Genomic DNA, 20,399 nt, shown 5'->3' with positions numbered 1-20,399 from the left:
GTGTGACTGGGGAAGGGACTACCTGAGTCTTTAGGCCAAGTTAACCTGCAGTTGCAGGATGTTTTTATGAGATACTTTTTTTCCATGCCTTAGAGATTATTTTGTAGACCCGAATGTGTAGCAAAAGTTGAGGGACTATGAGCCCAGCGTGCAGCAAATCAAAATAAAAGGTTTCCCTAACTTTCTGTGAACAAATCAGCAAGGGTTTTGTAGAGCTCTGGTTATTCTCCATGGGGGAAGTTGGACAGGACTGTGGTTCTAATGCCGTTATGTAAAGTCCCATGTGATCATTGGCTAGTACAGATGCCTAGGCTCTCATTTATACCTTTCTTTCAGACAGCTCTGCTTGTTGCAAGAACAAATAATGTTGCTTTAAGTTCTTTTCCTGCTTTTTCCTCTCTCTGCCTTAGGAGCAGCAAAGGATCCTGGAACTGGGAATCACAGGACCTGAAGGGCATGTGTTGAGCAGACCTGAAGAGGTGAGGACTTCACTACCTTTGCTTTTACTCCCCCATTTTTTTATGATTTCTGTGTTGCCATCGGGTACTTCCTATTGAGATGGATGTGGCCAGGAACACATTTTCATCCTAGCTATAAACAGTATTGCTGTATGGAGTACAAGAAAAGACTAAGATGTTTCTAGGGACTAACAAACCCATAAATTCCCCTCAAATTTAGGAGGCCTCCAGCCTCTGTACTGGGAGAGGAAGCACCTCCAGGAAGTAATTCATCAACCCAGGTTCCCCCTTTAGAAATGCCTGTCCCTTTCTCTTGGCTATTGGAGGGAGTCTAGAAAGGCTCTGCTCCCACCTCAGGTAGCTAAAGTGAAGGAAGGTGAATGTGAGCCACAGAGCCCGTGATGAACACTCAAGACATGGAGAGCTGTTGGTGCTTTGCACATCTTCAATTCAGTCCTTTGATAGCTCAAACTGGAATTCTACATTAGGAGTTGTAGAAAATGTTGGCCCCCGGTCCTCTGCCTGCGGACACTACAGCAGGAAGGGCACAGACTGTCTGAATCCCAATTCCTTGGTTCAAGTGCTGCACTGGAACATCTACAGAAGGAGTCCCTGAAGAATTTCCTGTTCTGATTATGTTGGTCTTTATAGAGCTAGACCTTGAGGTTCTTGTGATTTCTTATCACTGTCAGTGGGAATTTTGCATGACTGAAGACTTCAGAATTTGGATTTATGTAGGTAGGATCCTGCCGCTGGCTTTTCTAGATCCCATCTTCTCTCTGGGCTTCTCTCTGAGTCCTTATTACATCAAGACTTCCTTTGAATCAGCAAAAGTTTTTATATACAACCAAATCTCGATGTTCTGTCTTAGGCACTTGCATGACTTCCATTACCATAATATTTGATTGTTTGCTGAACATTTTACAGATGGGGGATTTTTTACACCAAGGCACTTTGGTGATTTGCCTAAGGCACAGAAAGTATGTGCCAGAGAGGGGAGCTAATTCTCACATCCCAGGCTAGCACTTCAATGTATTTAACCTCCATTCTTTCCCATTGATTTCTCTTGGGTGAAATGCCTAAATCCCATTTATCTCACTTCCTTTAAGTATGTAAAATTGGCCTTTCAAATTGGTTTCCATTGCATTGTTCATTTCTGATCTCCCAGTATTTCTAGGTCAGACATCTCGCTGTGATGTTCTGGGTCTGTGAAGCCTATCCATTATGTACAAGCAGGTTTTTTTTTTTCCCTCCAGGGTAGTGGGGCTTTGCTGACTGCCAGATGTGATCCTGCTGGAAGCTGGGTGTGTGAGATCATCCACACATGCCCCTTACACTCTATCTGTTTCCTCCCTGTGGTTCAGACAAGCAGCATTTGAGACATTTCAGTAGAAGCACAAATCATTCAGTTGTTGCAGGCAGAAGGACAAAAGATTCACATTTTGCCTGGGCAGAATGCGAATCCTCACAGAATTTGCGTTTGGCTCCGGGAGCTGGGATTGTCTGCTTCCTGGAAGCTGTGAGCAAACACTTGCACTGAGCCTTCCACCCACTCCTGCATTTCTTTCCATGTTTTTTGGCTTGCATCAGGAGAGCAGAAACAGATGCCGACATGACGCTTGGGGCTCATCTGTGGAGCGCCCCTAGACTTCTATTAACTTCAAAGAAAGGCCACTCCTTACCTTGAAGGGTCTGACTGTCATATTAGCCCAGTCTTGTCTGGCTACTTCAAAGCCCATCCTTAGTGGAATAGGAGCTTTAAAGTCTGAACTGCATGGTTCCCTGGCTTGGTTTGTTTGTTACGTGTCTCCTGTGCTATGCAGAAATGCATTCTTTTTCAGTGTAATTAGGAAGGCTGCCCAAGGACACGTGTCTACCTCAAATGAGGATCAGTAGAGCCTCTTTCCAGTGTCACTGAGCAGCCCCAGTGCAGCTGAGCTCAGCTGCCCAGAGGGGAAGCACTTGCTCCAAATTCTCCTCCTTTAAAGACGCAGGAAACAAGAGTAGGAAATGATGTCATCTGGTTCCCTCCCCTCCTTTTCCCAAACGCAGGAGCAACTTTGTGTTTTTAAAACCATACAACTACTTTTAAACTGGCTGATGACAATGGCCAGATCCTGAGGATGGCTGCAGACCAATAATTCCTGTTAACTTCAGTACGAGTGGACATTTCTTGATACCCTTCTGGGGTGCTGTTAACACTAAACTGGCTTTTCACACTGCCCCTTATGGTGTGTAAAGTCTGTCCTAAGGACTTCATGATGATTGTCATCCTACTGAAAATACACTTTATTCAGGGCTCCATCTAAAGCAAACTGGCAGGAGTTATTCCCACTGCCTTTGCAGAACTCTGGGTCAGGGCAATGTTGAACAAGACCCTGAAACATTTACTGAGTCAAAACTCCCATTGAATTCAGTAGGACTTTTGTCCGAGTGAAACATTTAGGGTCTGCCATGTGCGTTTGTGTCCTGCTCAAAGCATACACATCTGAACTCCCAGGTTGGGCACAAGGTGTGAATTAAGATTAAGTTTCACTGCTGACTCATTGTTTTAGCTTGCTCACCTCAATAACCTGGGTTGAGCCAAGGTGACAGTATTCAGCACTTTGTTCCAGCTAGCAAAGGGAGCCTTAATTAAGACACCACTATCCCAAGTCAGCATCACCCATCACTTTCTGGAAAACTCTCCCCACTATAACTCAAGTCCTTCTGTGATGACTTTTCAGAGCGATCCATCATTTTTATTTTTATTTTAGCCACAAAAACGCTGAAAGCACAAGCAGTCCAAGTGCTCCAGGAAATGTCTGTCTTTTTTTCCAAGAGAACTGCTGTGCTAGGGCTTCTAATGCATTCTGGTAATTGCAAACATTCCCCTTGGACTAGTTGTTGGGTTATTGTTATGTGCCTGTCACCATAGCATCTGGGCACAAGGCATGAATTCAACAGCTTTATTCTCTTCTGTGCAGAAAATTTTCTCCTCCTGCTTAGCAGTTGTTTAATACCTTTCAGTATAAAGTCCAGATATGCATATTATTTTATCCCTGTTTAGAGATGGGGAACTTGGGCACAGTGTGAAAATGTGACTTCCAAGTTGTGCAGGGACAGAGCTATGCGCAGGCCCGCTTTCGATGGACAGTTTGCAAACTGATGCCCTTGCCTGGAAACGTTGACCAGTCTTAAGTTTTCTCCTTGTGTCTCGGAAAAGACGATTATGCTTTTCTTGGCTCTTCCTTTTGGCTTCCCTCTTCCCTGCAAGTGCTGCTGGTTGCGGCGTACTCCAGCGAAACCTCGTGGATTCAACACCCTCCCTTGCAGCCCTTTCCATTTGGGTGGGGCAGCCCAGCCAAAAAAACCCCTTTTAGGCTGTAGGGAGCTGTACATCACCACTGCCTGGGGAGAGTTAGTCACAAGCCCTGGAGTGGTGGCAGGCTAGGACTTTAACCCTTTCTTTGCTAGAAACCGACCTGCTGGGTTAGGGGGCTGTTTTTTGAGTTTTTTAAAAACACTCAGCTGTTTTTGTGTTGTTTTTCTTGAGCAATACAGCAGCAAACTGTTAGAGCAGTACAACAGGTGGCAGCTTTCTCGGTGTGAGCAGAGCTGTCCTGAGCACTGAGGGCATCAGGGTGTTGAACGCACAGTTAGTTTCCTAAGCTCTTAGGTCCTTGATTTCAGGTACCTCTTTTGGTGACTCGAGCACAGGTATAGGAGCAAGGAGTCAGTGCGTTCTGATTCTGACACTGATGATGGCTTACTGTGCTTGGCCTGGGATAAGTCACTACAGAGCAAATTTTCAGAAGTCCTGAGCATGTTCCAGTCCCACTGGCATCCATGGAAGGCGCTGGTCGCCTCTGGCTTTCGGGAATCTGGCAACTGATTGATTGCTCTGTGTTTCAGTTTCCTCTGTTGTTCACTTGGAAAATGTCAATGTTATTGTAGGCTCAGTTCTCCCTAGTGCTAGACACTATGAGCATCGCTCTGTTGTTAAATTTGTCATCTGGACTGATTTGATTAGGATGTGTGATCTGTAAAAGTCCTGTGCAATGATTACATTTACTCTAAAACTGTATTTATAAAGTAGCCTTTCAGTCTTGCTGAGGGATATCTCTCTCCACATGCAGAAAAAGTAGATGATTTATGGGGCGGTTCACACTCTGTCAGATCCCAGGCCAGATATTGCAGTGGAGGGTACAATTTAGAAGGCTTGTTTGCAAACGTGGCTTACCAGAATATGTGGCTATAGCATCTCTCTTCCACGTGGGCTGGAACATGAATAGTTTCGCTGAGTCAACATTCAGTTGCTTATTTTTGCCTAAGTTAAAGAAGGGGCTTAATCATACTGACCTTGAGCACCTGGAGTGTTATTTTAGGACTTAGGCTGCTGCAGAGAAACTCTGCAGCAGCCTGGAAGGAAAGGTGGCAATGCGAGAGGACTATAGCTTGATGCAATTTTAATTATCCTGATTATACTGTACCCTTTTCTGGCTCAGAATCGGAGAGGTGGAAAGTCTCCCATCTCAGTTCTGCACACACTGTTTTCCCCTGAAAGCAGAGGGCCTGACCCACTGAAGGTGAACAGGATGGGCTAACATGCAGGGATTTTACAGACTTGCTGCTGACTTTGTTTTTCAGGTGGAGGCAGAAGCTGTGAACCGGGCAATCACCATCGCCAACCAAACCAACTGCCCCCTCTATATCACCAAGGTGATGAGCAAAAGTGCCGCTGATGTCATTGCTCAAGCCAGGAAAAAAGGTAAGTTATTACCCTTGGATGAAAATACCCTATTAGCTCATGCAGTTGAACTCTTTGTCGATACAGGAGAGGTTTCTTTTTTCCAGTGCCATTGTCCAGGCACTTTTTTAAAAGGTCCCAAGCAAACTCTTCTGTCCTGTCTCCCACAGAAAAGCATTCACTAGTCGTATCTGTGCCAGGAGCCTTTCCTTCTTTCAGCCTAGAGGCTCCGTCTTCACACTCAATCTATCGCACTGAGCCGTGAGCCTGTGTGTTATCTCAGAGTAATTCCATGCTGTCTCCACTTAACAAATTCCCCCTGGAGATTGCAAGCTGTGTTCTCCTTCCAGCCTCTGCGATCTTGCCTTGGTGCTCTCTGCTGAGCTGCTTCCTGGGGTCAGAAATGATTCCCAGAGTCCCAATGGGGGGGCTGTTGGATTTAGTTGGAGTAGCTACAGAGATTACTGCTTCCAGCTATCCACTGTGCTCTGCAGTCATGAAACAGACACGCCTCATGTGCTGTAACTCGCAGCCTGGCATCCTAACAGGAGCTGAGATCAATAGTCTGGGCTAGGCTGTGAATTGCAGTTGCTTCTGGTAGCTCTGCCCAAGAAGACTGCAGGAAGCAGGACTCAGACCTATCTTGGATGCTGCTGCCGCCGTATGTCTCCTCTCTGTGAGTGAGGGCAGTGAGGGAGCTGCCCTACTGTGAGTGATGCAGTAGTTTCGCCCAAGTCCTGACCTCAATGTCTTGCCCCCAAGGAACAGGGGTTACGAAGCAATAGTGAGTGCCTGTATTCCTCCTTTATTCTGTGACTAAACCCTTAATTTCTATTTAAAGCGGCTCTGTGTGGGTGAGTAAGCAGGAGGGATAATTTTTCCCCTCCTTTGCTCAGGGTTGGATTTAATTTTATGCAATCTAAATAAGCCTGAACGGATATACAAATGACATCACTTTCCATCTGGGTGTTTGGTGCTAGAAGAGCTGATTTCCTACTGCAGCAAACAGATTTGTGTTTGTGTTTTAGCTGATAAGTATTTTGATCCCATGATTCCTGTTAAATGAGTTCAGAGTTGGTAAGGAGGACTGATTTCCAACGCATCTCTTTCTGTTCATGGCATGGAAAGCAGCTCAAGCTGTTTGGGATGAACCTTTTACTTCTAGCTCCATTAGTGGGCCTCATAGGTATCGGAGAGCTCATGTTGAAGTGAGAAGATGTGGTGACATGACAAAGTGGCTGCATGTTGCAGCACCGCAAAAAACAACTTGATGTGCCTGTGCAACTCAATCCTATAAGCCAGGGAAGCATCCTTTCCTTTTTCTAGACAAAGGAGTGGGGACAGATGCACTACAGAGGTGCAGCATCAACAAAAATGCCTCCTTCCTGTGCTTGCTGTCCCCTGAGACCACTGGCTGACAAGTGGCAGGGGGCTTGTGGATGAGAGACCATGCACTTGCACTGCAGGAGCCATAAAATGCAACCTGACTTGGCTGGATGTCAGCCTGCCCATGAAAGGTGAAGGATTGTCCCAGATGAATGAGCCACAGAACTCACTTTACTTACCTTCCTTAGCAAACTAGCAGTTTGCTAGTTTGTTACAGTTTTCAATCAAATTGCATTTTTTCCTTATAAGGAAAATTTGGGGTATAAATGGCACACCATTCTCTCTTCCTTTATTTAAATAATTCAATTTAAACGCTGTTTCGTTACCCAGTTGGGTAACCTAAGAGGGCCACACGCACTACCCTTTCCCTCCCAAGCGACAGAGGAAGCATAACTGAAGATTATCCAAGGCAAAAAACAAAACAGAATTGAAAAGAACGCATGTTATTTAAAGCCAGATGTTCCCAGTGGCATTTGTATGGAGGAGATTCCCTGCAGACTCTGTCGTTGGCAGATCTGGGAGCTGAAAACATCACTCCCTGCAGAACAATCCTCCCAATGTATCAGCCCACAACAGGCCTCCCATTAATAGGCAGCGTGTGTTTTGCCTTGTTCTGGTTTCATAACCCTGTTTGTGGCAAGTGATGTCAGACGGACTCTTCCTCTGCTGCTGGCTCCCCTCTGATAGAGGGTATTCCTATACCTCCTGTTTCGGTGCAGTCCTGCAAGCAGCATGAAGCCAGTCTGTGCATTGTTCTGCCTCGGCTAATCCACTCTTTCCCAGCTAGCTTGAGAGGCTATAGACCTATCAGTAGTTTGATCAAACTGGCGAAAGATCATACTTTTGTGTTCTGTATGGTGAAGTATTTAAGATCTGCTGACCAATTCTGGCACGGCCTTTGCCAGTCTTTTCAAATTCAAGTATTTAGTATTAGTATTTTAACCGCCCACATCTTTTGCAGGCAGATAAAAATATGCGAAGTGTCTGGGCTCAGAAGCTAGATGGGCAGGCACTTTGCAGAGATTTCAGGAAGGTTTCATTTGGTGAGCAGATCTGTGGGGCTACCAGCTTCCGCGGCTTTTGAAGTTGCAGCATCTTGCATCTGCTTGGTGTGCAGATGTTGCTGGTGCGTTCCAGCATGCAAAGTATCATGGCCTTAAAGATTGTCTGTTCCTTCATGTGGTTCCAAAAATGCTAATAAAGAGGAAGGATGCACTGGTGGTTAGTGCACTGGACAGTGAGTCAGAAGATCTAATTTCATTTCCTAGTTCTACCACAGATTTGCCATGGACCCTTGGGGGAATCACTCAGTTTTCCTGAGCGGCATTTGTGAACCGGAAACACTGATACTTCCTTTCAGTGGCGCGCTTTCCCTTTAGGCAGTGACGAGTTCTCTCTTATCAGGTCTATTTACATTGCCTACTCCAGGAAGGCCAGCCTTGTTAAATCTGTAATACATATACTTTTATAAAAATATTTCAGGCATTATTCTTCTTCTTCCTTCTTTCTCTTTAACGTCTCTTCTGATTGAGCCAGACTGGATTTCCTCACTGTCTTACAAGTCCTCTCAGTCTCTTCTGTAAGGTTCCTGGCCCAGAATGCAATACTGTGAATCTTTACTGTAACCTTTTCAAGCACAATTAATCAGTGCTGACCTCAGCAATTTTGCAAAGGCATTGTGCACGTTTTGCTGCTCTAAACTCTTATTAGTAACAATATCTTTACTACGAACTCAAGTATTTAGAGTTTTGGATATTTATTCTGGGGGACTGATTTTTGGAAGATGCTTATGTTTATTTAGAGATCTCAAGATAGGCATGTACGATTAAGAGCTTGCTTGTAAAAACATATGCCGTTAGTAATGTAACACAGTTTCAGAGGAGCATTGAATAGGCCAGGAGTTTAATGATATCTGATCGTCTTGTTACTTAGGCTAGTGAATTCAATCCAGTGTTGTGTCTGTAATCGCATACTTAAGAGGAAGCACCAAGAAACCCTGCAGGGGCTTCAGCGCTGTGCTGTGCAGTGCTGGCCTAAGTTTCCGAAGGAAAAACCTCATCCTTTTTTAGAAGGATGCTTTGCGCTAGGAAGCCAGGCTGGAGATGCATGTTACTTGGCACTCACAGCAGGTTTGCCTGTATTCCTGTCCTGTAGGCACCGTGGTCTACGGAGAGCCCATCACAGCCAGTCTGGGCACTGATGGATCTCATTACTGGAGTAAGAATTGGGCTAAGGCAGCAGCTTTTGTCACTTCCCCACCACTGAGTCCTGACCCAACCACTCCTGATTTTCTCAACTCGCTGCTGTCCTGGTGAGTAGAGCTGTGTGTGTTCATACAACAGAGACAATAAAAAGAATAGCTGTTGCTGCCGGCTAGCAAAAGGCTGTTTTACGTTGAGGGGTAAACCTCTGATGATAAAACATTTTAAGAACCTATCATTATCTTTTTTAAGCGGGGACCTCCAAGTTACTGGCAGTGCCCACTGCACCTTCAACACTGCTCAGAAAGCTGTTGGAAAGGACAACTTTACCCTGATCCCTGAAGGAACTAATGGGACTGAAGAGAGGATGTCCATCATCTGGGATAAGGCTGTGGTATGTCACACGGGTCGCTGACTGTGTTGTGGCTGGAGCAGAAGCCCTTGCAGCATACACCAGCCGTGGGGCTGCTTTAACTTCTGCCACCATTCCACCCATGATTCTGCAGTCTGGCAAATCCAGCCTGTGTAGCATTTGGGATAACTCCTCTTGTCTAGTGACCTTTCTGTACCTCTGTGCCAGTAACAGAATAGCAATTGAGTGGAGAGCATTGAATGACAGGTCTGGACCCTCTCTTCTTTTGTCACAGCTAATTTCTGACCTAAAAGTGCCAGTCTGCAAGGAGCAGTTGAAACTCTGTTCATGTGTATTCTAGTACCTCTTTTTTCACCTGTAAAATGCTGCTGATGCGCTGATCAAACAGCAGTTTTCACACTCCTTGGTTAAGGTTCGCAACCTTAGGCCACGTAGGGCCTGTGTGGCCAAGTGGGTAGAGTAATGAAAGGGGGCTTGGGTTCTGTACCTTGTGTCCCTGTGTACCTTCTGTACCAGAGTTGGGTGGGTGAGCGAGACAAGTTCCTTTCTTCTCTGTGCATTAGGCTGTAAGCAGACGTTCAGAGCTGGGAGACCTGCAGGAGTGTGTTGTGATCTCCTGCAAATGCTTGTTATGGCCCCTTTGCTTAAGGTTCTTGCCCCCATAGAGATCACTGGGAATCTGCTTTTGATGGATGTGCTGTCAGCCACTTGCTTTTCAGCGTGGTCCCCACTTGGCTAACACAGTGACTCCTTTTGTCTTTCCCCAGGTGACTGGCAAGATGGATGAGAATCAGTTTGTGGCTGTGACCAGCACAAATGCAGCTAAAATCTTTAACCTTTACCCACGAAAGGGCCGTATTGCAGTGGGCTCTGATGCTGATTTGGTTATCTGGGATCCTGACAGTGTCAAGACAATCTCTGCCAAGACTCATAACATAGTAAGGATAATACTTGTGGTATTTATCTCCTCCTCTCTTCCCTCAATGCCAGACTGTGCTGCTGAGAACTATAGCGCATGACAGCTCAGGGCTTTATTTCCTCCATGCCCCAACTCCTCTCTGGTTTTACATCCAGTACAGCTGGACGTAAAAGGATGTAAAAGGAAAAACCACTGAGTCCAAATCTGAATGAATACCCTGCGATTCCCCTCAGAGCAAAGGGATGGTCTGCTGTATCTGAGTGCTGAACACATGGAACTGAGCAGGCTTCTTATCACAATGTGTCGTTTATGACCTGGCTCACTTGTGGGAATGTGAGATGGGCCTTTTCTAGTTGTGGTCAGTTGAAGCATATCAGCTCAGGGACACCTTAGCTGGAGTTTTCATTCAGATCACTGAGACTGAGGGGATTTGCACCACATACTGATCTGGCCCTGCGATTGTTACAGGGCTCTAGCGGCGTTCAGGCTTTAATGCAGATGTCTTGACCCTTGGCTCTGCTGAGAGGCAGGGTTAGTTGTGCAGTGTAGGTCCAGAAGTTGGTGGATATCCATGAGAAGGAGGAGACTGGGAAAATACTGATTCCAAGCACCATGAGCTGTGTGAATCCAGAGCGGCATGTGTCTGGAGTCATATTTATACATGATTTTACTGATAATCATCTCTATGCTAGTTGGTACAGAGAGATGCAAGGCAGCTTCCAAACTAACCAGACCTTTCCACTATTTCTTTTGCGGCTTTGTGGTGGCACTCTTTGCTTGTGGCACACAGTGGCATCCCAGATCTTACACCTGGCTCCTACAGTGAAAAAATTGTCCCACCCTGTAGGAAACTGCAGAATGGTCCCCGTGCGAAGGACTCATTGGAGTATCTCCCTGTGACCTTCTAGCACTGTCTCAGAGAAAGCAACCACTGTTTGCATTTGTTGACAACTTGTTTCACTGCTGGCAATGAACCTATGGAATGTTTCCCTGGAAAAAACTCCTTGTTCTTTTTTTCCATGAATGGTTTCATTCACTCTGGAGCTGGAGGAGCAAAATTTTCTTCCACACTTGGGTCCCTGGGCACATTCACAAAGAAACTTTTAAAAGGTTTGGTTCACTTCCCTGTGACTTAAGTCTGTGTCAGAATTGGTCACAGATGGCCTGGATTCATCGTGCCTGTTTAGACCCCTAACAGAGGCACCCAGACTCAGAAGTCTAGTCACCTTAATCACTTGAGGTGCTTCCAGACTCATCACACCTCTGATCTGGAGATCTTGCTCAATTAGGGAGGGATTCCAGGGAAATACTGTTACCAGGTCCCAAGGTTAGTGGTCTGAGTCTGGGTTTGTGCTTATGGGAGCTGCATAGCTCAAAGAGCTGGAGGTAGCTTGCTGGCTTGAATATCTGAAAGTCATTGCATTTAATGACTGTTGTCTTTGGGAAATGAATTGGACTCTTTAAATTTCCTAACAAAAAATTCAAAGACCTTATCTTTTGTGGATATGCTCCAGTACAATCGTGATTGACTCCATGCCATCACCAGATTTTGCTGTAGACCTTCTGGAGGAGGTTGAGGGAGAGTCAGATCTACCTTGGAACAAGCATTCAGAAATGCTTTATAGGCTAAGGACTGTAGATTCCCACTGAAACTCTTGCATCATATTGGAGGTCTCAGGACTCAGTGATCAGCCATCACTGAAGGCGGCATGTTTAAGATCAAACATGGTGCCAAGGCTACGGAGGATGAAGAGGCAGCGCTCTCTTTTCAAGTGGTTTGTTCAGAATTTGAAGAACTGTCCAGGAAGTTGCAGCCTTTTTGTTACAATATCAGAAGCACCCACAAACTCTCATTGGAGATCAGATACCTCCTATGTATGAACTGAAAATAAAGAGACAATTCCTGCCACCAAATCCTTCCAGAAAGGCTTATAGTAATGAAGTGGCTGGAGGGAAGAGTATGGATGGAGTATGTTTCTGTTCCGGGTGCTCCATCGATAAACCAGAGGGCAATGTGACTTCTTTGTATAAAGTCCTCTCTCATTACATTACCTGTTATCCCTAGCTTTGCACCTGCTGGGGTATTTTTCATGTCTCACGCTGCATATGTGCCTTGTGACAGAGAAGTTGCTAGGAGCGAAGAATCATGGAATTATCTTTAAAGTCAAGGCATCCTAGTTTGGTCAAGTATAAAACAAAAGCCCCTTTGAAACTCAGGGAGAGTGATTGCTGCGACACAACGAGACGTAGTGATTATGTGGCATCAGATGATTGTTACATTTTTAAATGCTAGAGCAACATATGGACGTTTTCCAAGAACTCACACCGCTGTTGCCGCTGTCTGGCGAGGAAACATTAGGAGTTGGAGAGGGAGATTGTGTTGTTCTTGGAACCTGGCTAGTTCATGAGCTTCTAACCAAGCCTCCTCCTTTGCCACCACAACTTTTTTCATTCTGGACCCTGTTCGCTCTCAGTTTAACTGCCTTTCCAACTAATTGAAAATCTGCAGTCAAGCCTACCCATACTAATAACACACTTAAAGATCAAACTCCATCATTAGCTCAGTAGAAAGGACTTGGATTTGTTCTAGAGATGGAGAAACACTCCCCGAACAACATGGTTGTAGTGCATCTTATGCCATGATGCTTCATGGGTGGGACCTTTACCAATGGTTCTTTTAAAACTTCTCTTTTTTCCATGGTGTAATGTTTCAAATCCTATTAATTGAGGGTGAGCAATCCCCATTAGAGTAAAACAAGATTGTCCTGGTCCCTGACCCATTAACCAAAATAATGATGTGAAATACAATTTTTAATAATTATCACTATTTTTAATGTGAAGCTCAGAGTAAACTTGTTTTGGCCCCTAAATCCATTATCGTACATAAGAGCTAGGTGCCTAGATCCTTTTAAACAAGCTAGGCTTTTGAGGTATTCTCGTTTGGAATGGTAGTTCCTCTTTATGAATCTTCTCTCAATAGGAATTCTGCATGAGTGGGTCCCCAGTAAATTTACACCGATAATGAAAATAAGTCTTACTATTACACCACAGTTTGTACAACACAATTTAGACAAATGCTGTTGGGTTTGTTTCCATCTAGCCTCAAAACTTGGGGAATTAGCATGACTGGTGATTACTAATTAAAACGCTGCAGGTTTGGTTGGGATGAACCTGTTTGCCTCATATTGTCTTTTTGTTTGTCCTAGTCTGTGGAGTACAATATCTTTGAAGGCATGGAGTGCCGTGGGTCTCCCCTGGTGGTTATCAGCCAGGGGAAGATAGTGCTGGAGGACGGGAATCTCCATGTAACTGAGGGCTCTGGACGGTATATCCCCAGGAAACCGTTTCCTGACTTTGTTTACAAGCGCATCAAAGCAAGGAGCAGGGTGAGTATAAATGGATAGATGCACATTTGTTCTCTCACTGGAACTCCTGGGTTAAAGTGGGTGGAAAACAGATGCTATCCTCTGGCTTGCCGAGCACACACACACTTCTGTAACAGAAAATGTTCCCTGGACAGGAGCCATATTTATCTCATTCCTCATTTATTTTTGCTTTCCACTTAAGTCATTACAGGGATATGCTTGGCCTGAACTTGTTTTTTGCTGCAAATTTTGTTTCTGCTCTTTAATTCTTCTCTGTCTCAGAGTCACCTAGACAGAGTGTGTGTCTAGCAAGAGCTGTCCAGTTTAGACAGGAGTCAGTCTGCAAATAACCCTGCAGGATTCTCCCATCACAGGAGGATGAAGTGAATTTAGTAATAGCATTTATATATCGAACCTTTCAGCAACAATTTAGAATTCTAATTTATTGTTAAAGATACATCATGCTGCTTTCCCTTCTGTCTTATGCATATGCAATCAGATGTTCTTGTCTTGTGACTAGTGAGTCACAGGCACAACCTACTGAGGGTTTAATAGTGCGAATGCTTCTATTTTTAAGAGGCTAAAATTCTTGAAAATGTGTTTTTGTAAAATACACCCATTCAGAGCAGGAGCTGCCTTCTGATATACCTTTAGTTGGTAAAAACTGACACAGAAGACGATGCTGCACTCTCAGTGAATTTTAGTTGCCAAGGATTTAAAAAGTTCATTTCCAGATGAAGTCACCAGATAGCTGAGAAGAAAGTGTTTAGATGTCTGAAATACTGCCCTCTCCTGGACAAAAACAGAGCCATTTTAGTTCTGCTGATCATAGCTGGTCTACATAGTCCTTGCAAATGTTTTTTCCTCAATTGTTCATGTGAAGAAATTACAAATTATCAAAATTATGAACTCAAATAATTTAGCAGCTCAGAAAATAGAGCCATGGTTTCCATTGTGTTCTGATCTCCCACAGAAATGTGTTTGAGCTACAAATCCAATTGAGCAGTATCTCAGCTGGAATAATTGCATTTAACCCAATCTACAGCTCTGAAGTTGGTGATATAAAGCTGGTCTGACTCTTATTTATGCAGCCCTGGCTCTTTGTCAGCATCGTTGTGCTTTTTGGTCATGAATAGTAAGTTTCATTAGAGCGTTGTCACCAGTTGTTATTGTAACAACAGGTACATTGAGATCATTAAAAGAAAGAACTTGTGATGCAGGAGAAGGACGTGCTGTCTTATCCAGGCTTCTAACGCAGGCTAACAGCTAGCTGGATCCAGAATGGTCCAGAACATGTTTCATTTTAAGCCATGCTGCTTAAAAGATCGGCTACCACCCAAGTATCGGCGTGGAGGAGATTTTATATGGCTTCAGATCCTGATACTAAAGAAGAATCTTGAAATGTGTGTCTTAGGCCTAGCAACATCTGGCCAGCTGTTTAGGTCTGTTTTGAAGACTGCTTTGACCCTGAAGTCTCCCTGCTTCTGTGTTTTGCAGCTGGCTGAGCTGCGGGGTGTGCCTCGAGGCCTCTACGATGGGCCTGTCTGCGAAGTCTCAGTGACACCCAAGACTGTCACGCCAGCGTCTTCAGCTAAGACATCTCCTGCCAAACAGCAGGCCCCACCCGTGAGGAACCTGCACCAGTCCGGATTTAGCTTGTCTGGTACATACTTTTATAGGGCTAAATTATTTATTACTTAACTCTGTGAATTCTCTTGAAATTGGAAGGAGATGGGAGAGGCTTTGGGGTGTTTTTAGTTTGGAGATTATCCCTTTAAAATGGAAGAAGAACCGGTATAAGAGCTGTCACAAAACCCTGCTTATTTTTGTGCCATGGCACAAATACTGAATACCCCACTGCATCCTGGGCTCAGTCCTTGGCAGGGTATCTGAACAGAACAGTTTCCACCAACTTCAGTGATGCTTTACCTGCTGAGACCAGCTGTGGATCTCTTAGGCAACAGATATGATTTCCGATTGCACCATTTCAGTGCAATAAGATGTGGAACAGCTTGGACAGGATCAGCGGCCACTGCTGATACAAGCATCTCTAACAGAGTCAGGACCAAGTGGTGTAAGGAAATATGCTGAGTGTGACAGGGCCAGAGTCTCTGCAAAACGAAAAGCTGAACGTGCGTGATGAAAACTATAAGAAGGAATAAAAAGCCCACTAACGGGAAACCTTTTAGCCAACTCTCAAATGTATAGGGTTGGGCGGCTTAGTTGTTGGATGGAGGGATAGGTTTCAGTAGAATGGAAGCCAATAAGGGCTTTTCCTCCAAAGATGATGCTTTTAGTGCGCTCTGTTGGAGCCTGGCCTAAGAGGACTTGTTGAGGTTTAGTGCAGCTGTGTTCTCCTGACCCCCTTGGCCAACTTCAGCCTGCGGGAGGCTGTCACATAACTCGCTTGTCTCAAACTCTTCCTCGCATGGGGGACCTGACCTAGCTTCTGTCTCCTCCAGGTGCGCAGATCGACGACAACATCCCACGTCGCACAACTCAGCGCATCGTGGCGCCGCCCGGCGGACGTGCCAACATCACCAGCTTGGGCTAAGGACCAACCCCTTCTGTGCCCGCCTAGCGGACCAGGGGAGGGGATGGGGGCACCTGGAGACCCTTTTTGATTCTTTTAGAGCCTGTGACAGTTACTGCGGGCAACCACTGGGGGGAGGGGGGGACTGAAGTAAGGCGCCACTTTCAGTCCCCTCAGATTCCCTCCTCATCTTCATCGACCCCTCTCACTTCCCCCTCAGCCCCTACACATTTAAAGAAATAAACCCTGTTTTTGACACCTCTGACATGGAAAAGTAAATGTAAAGAGGATGTTTGAGAGATGTGGCCTCTGTCCCATTAAGCATCTTTCTTTTAATAAAGGAAGGATAAAGTGAATCTCCCGGGAGCTGCCTTTAAGACACACACAAAAAAGGAATAAATAAATAATAAATGTAAAAAATAGCTTTTTTTTTTTTTTTTTTTCAATGTCAAGCAGAAGAGTAGTTCAAGGGTTTTAAACTGGATGTTTTGTAGGGTTCTGTGTTCCAGCGGAATAGCTAGGAGAGCACGGAGGGACACAAATCCAGGCCTATCTGTAACCATTTCCCTGCCACCGCTGTTGAGGTCACTGAGTAGCTGTCTGCTGCTGAGAAAGAGAAACAGGACCCAGCACTAGGAATTGACAAAGCGCATCGCAGCCCATCGATGGGTGAGCTAGAATCGTTGGGGGAGGTTGTTCTGTTTGTTTGTTTTTTCATTTTTTTCCTTCTGGATTTTGTTACAAACAAGGTCCTTGAGGAAACTTTTTTTTTTTTTTTAATATTTGTGTGTGTGTTTTTAATATTTTTGTATCATTGTGTTTACTAAGCCTTATCTCAGAACTGGGGATTTCCCAGTTCTTCCTGGTCCTTCCCGAGCCTCATTCGAGTTACAGACTCCCACCAATGTCACTGCCACTGCCTCCCTGGTACTTCAGGTGTCATTCCAGCCAATGCTTCCCACTTAGCTTCAGTAGGAGGTCACGGAGCAAGTTCATAAGCTATGATTTTTCTCTTAAATATACTAGGACGTGAGCTGGTGCAAAAAAAGGTGCCGCATACCAGCTGAGGAGCTGGGACAGAGTGTCTTTAGAAGCTTTTAGCAGTTAGTTTGTCTTTCATTCCTGGAGGTGGAAATTGATAAGCAGGGGGCCATAGGCAATGAATAACATGTTATCTGAAAAAAATTCTGTAGCAGCCATGTTCCCCTTTCCGGCGGCCATCAATGACCGGCTATTTAAAACCTTGTGAGAGCTTATCTTTAGCTCTCATCTAAAGGCTGGTCAGCTGAGTGCATGCGTGAGCATCTGCAGCAATTCCAGTTAGAGACCAGATGCCCAGCTGTTGTAACTGGGAGTCTCAGAGCAGCTCGATGGGTCAACAGCAGCTGAGAATCTCTCACGCACGGTGCAAATTTCTTCTACAGTCACTTGTTCCTTCAGGAATCTGCCTTTGTGCAAATAGTGATGAGAAGGCCTGTTCCCCACCCTTTCTCAGATGCTTACTGCCTCCAATCTGAGAAACCAGAGGCCTTGATCTCTCCTTGAGGGGGTTTAGGTGCTCCAGCTTCTGTGGCAGTCAGCAGGATCTGGGCATTTAAATCTTTTCAAGGATTGAAGGTCTTTTATCCCTAATATTGGAGGTTCTTGTTTCGGGACATGGAGAATAAATCTGCACCGTTGGAGTCCCACTTAAACTTGGCTGAAGGGCTTGATGGTCCCAAGGCCTTGGACTTGTCTCTTAGCACAGAGATCTTTTCTGCCCACAGTTAACACAGCATTACCTCCACTGTCTGTATGCCCTGGCACTTACCTGCCTCTTCTGCTTTCTCTTCTATTTGTACTTTACCATGTACATTGACCTTGTTTTTCCATATTTGTGATTATTTTTTAAATGTTGTTTACAGGTTCTTTTAAGGAAAAACTAGATATATGAAGGCTTTTAAGAAACAAATACCAAATTTGTTGTTATGAAGTATAAGTAAGTGCTGGGATTTTCAAAGGATCTGGAAGCTGTGTAGGTACCCAAACCCTCCCAACATCAGCCCCTAATTCCTTTAGGCCCCTTTGAACGTAAAAGTTAAGAAAAAACATCGCCATACTCATCTGTCCGTGCATTTTAGTTTAACTTTTGGGTCTTTTAGTTTTGCATAAAGGAGTTTGCACTTTGTTTGTTAAGTAATCCGTAAACGTAATATATATTGCAGCTATTTTCATTTTTTTTTCACCTGTACTTTGAAATCAATTTGAACGAGTTGGGGAGAAAAAAAAAGAAATGCAAATCCGTTTCAATTCTACGAAACACTCGCGGCTCTTCAGTATTCACTTAAGTCTTCCTTTTTTTTCCTTCACTGACTCATGATGACTTTTTAGTTTTAATTTGTTCTTCAAAAGGAAAAAAAAAATCACAAAAAAAGTTTTTTGCAGGCTATGTAAGCATGTTTTTTCCTGTGAGAGCTCGTCCGCTTTGTGTCTGTTTAATGAATGTCATATGTAAATGCTTAAAGAAAACAAAGTCAATGACTTAATTAATTAATTAACCGCAGTGACTTGAAGCTCTAAAAATAAAAAAAAAAAAGTAGGATTTAATACTAGCTGGATTTAACCCTTGGATTTGTGATTGTGAACCATGAGTGGAGGAGCTGTAAGTGATAAAGCTGATCATGTGTGTAGACAAAAAGAAGTACTGATATTTGACCATTGTCTCAATGGCAAAAAAAAAAAAAAAACAACCCAAGTCTTGTGTTTTATTCCTTAAGAACTCTGTGTTATATTACCATGGGAACTCCTAATAAAGACAAAATGTTGTTGTTTCACTAGGTGCATCTGTGTCTCAAGGCGATATGTGTTCTATGTAACTGCATACCTTGGCAGGTGCCTTCAGCACATAAAAGTTGACTGGGCTCTGAAATCAGTGCCTAATGTAGACTGATGATAATCATACATACGAGTCAGATATACGGTAGCAGAGCTGAAGGTAAGGCCTCACAGTTCTAGTGATAGTAAAGAGCAATCAGCGGTCCGCAATGTGATTTCCTTTGGAGGAAAGGGAGAGCAAGCCTCCTCGGGGCAGTTATCTGTTTAAGGCAGTATCTGGCAAAGCAGAGACATTTGTCTGAAAACTCCCGGCTCCACATTACGTGGTTAAGTAGGGATCACTGATGAAAGGCGAGCAGAAGATGCTAAAATTATTGGCATAATAATTGGAGTCCTCAGCTCTCCAATGTGTTACTACTTGGACCTTCCTAACAGAGATGGGGGAGGGGAGAGAAAGTACAGCCTTAAATAGAAACCACACACAGATAACTGAATGGGGAGTGTTCGAGCTGGCTGGAAACGTTCCAGTGAAACTTTTAGTGGAAGTGGTTGGGTTTTCCTGCATAGCAGCGATGCTGTGATTGAAATCACACCAGATCCCTGCAAGGTCTCCGAACCAGCCAAGGCTGTCAGCCCCTCAGGCCTTCGACTGCTGCATCCATACATCCACAAGGACAACCCACTCGGTGGCCGTCCCCCATATCTGAGCACAGCTGGATTCTGCAACTGACTTTGCAGTGATGTTTAGTTCTTGTTCCTAATCTGAACAATACCAAAAGTTTAAATCCTCTGTGAAATGCAATTAGCTTTCTCCACACAGCTTTAAACCTGTTGCCCCCATCCTATGGGAAGTTTTAACAGGATTTCTCTTTTGTCTGTTTGGAAAGGGAGAGCAGCTTTTCAATTTTTCATTGAGAAGATGGGACTGTGAATTAAGTCTTCACTAGAAGATAGCATGTTTAGTGTAATAGTGCGGTAACTGTGTTCATGGAGCGCAATGGAATAGCCAAAACCGGCTGAGCTCAAGGGTTATACTTTGAGCTATCAACATTAATGGAGTCACCATTTTGCCCAATTTTGCCAAATTAGTGGTGAAGGACACCTATCAGCCAGCCAACAGGCGGGTCAACCTTTAACTGATATTTATTGAGAAACATGAGGCAATAGTCATGCACTGACAGAAGACTTTTGATTAGGCTGTGGATTCTGGCTGTGCCACCAAAGACGTGCAGTTATCTGGCTACTGGAGGCTTAGATTAGATATTAGCATGTACGCAGTTAAATATTACAGAGCAGGACTGGTGGGTAGCTATATATAAGATGTATTAGCTTGTCCCCCCTATGATAATATCATGGTGGAAGATACAGTCAGCCTAAAGCACTGGTATTTAGTTAACGCACATCTGCGGAGCTTCCATTTGTTGTTATTCTATCATTATTTCTTCCTCTAGCCACTAAATTGGAAGAAAGAAGCCTTTTCTCCAGGGAATCCATTCCAGGGACCCCGTGAACCTAGCTCATGCTGGAGCAGGCCTTAGGGAGTGCAAGAGCAGCAACAACAAAATAAAAAATCTACTGAAGCATATAGAAGTTTTTGAGGTCAGGAAGAAGCAATGAACAG

General features: G+C 44.4%; 1 protein-coding gene across 4 annotated transcripts in view; it reads left to right on the top strand.

The window, feature by feature from the left end:
• DPYSL2 (dihydropyrimidinase like 2) overlaps positions 1-18,777 on the top strand; it is a 58,455-nt gene extending 39,678 nt beyond the window's left edge. For all 4 annotated transcript variants that reach the window (XM_009665676.2, XM_068920866.1, XM_068920867.1 and 1 more), the window contains 8 exons: positions 411-479; positions 5,088-5,208; positions 8,728-8,884; positions 9,027-9,168; positions 9,915-10,085; positions 13,273-13,452; positions 14,929-15,094; positions 15,894-18,777. In XM_009665676.2, coding sequence (XP_009663971.1) covers positions 411-479; positions 5,088-5,208; positions 8,728-8,884; positions 9,027-9,168; positions 9,915-10,085; positions 13,273-13,452; positions 14,929-15,094; positions 15,894-15,985 — 1,098 coding nt within the window. In that variant the 3' untranslated portion in view covers positions 15,986-18,777. The remainder of the gene's footprint in view (positions 1-410; positions 480-5,087; positions 5,209-8,727; positions 8,885-9,026; positions 9,169-9,914; positions 10,086-13,272; positions 13,453-14,928; positions 15,095-15,893) is intronic.
• The last annotated feature ends 1,622 nt before the right edge of the window (positions 18,778-20,399 follow it).

The sequence above is a fragment of the Struthio camelus genome, chromosome 27, assembly GCF_040807025.1.
Source record: "Struthio camelus isolate bStrCam1 chromosome 27, bStrCam1.hap1, whole genome shotgun sequence".
NCBI classification, from domain to species: domain Eukaryota; kingdom Metazoa; phylum Chordata; class Aves; order Struthioniformes; family Struthionidae; genus Struthio; species Struthio camelus.
Note: the sequence above shows the minus strand (reverse complement) of the source record. Positions and strands in the feature narration are given on the sequence as shown.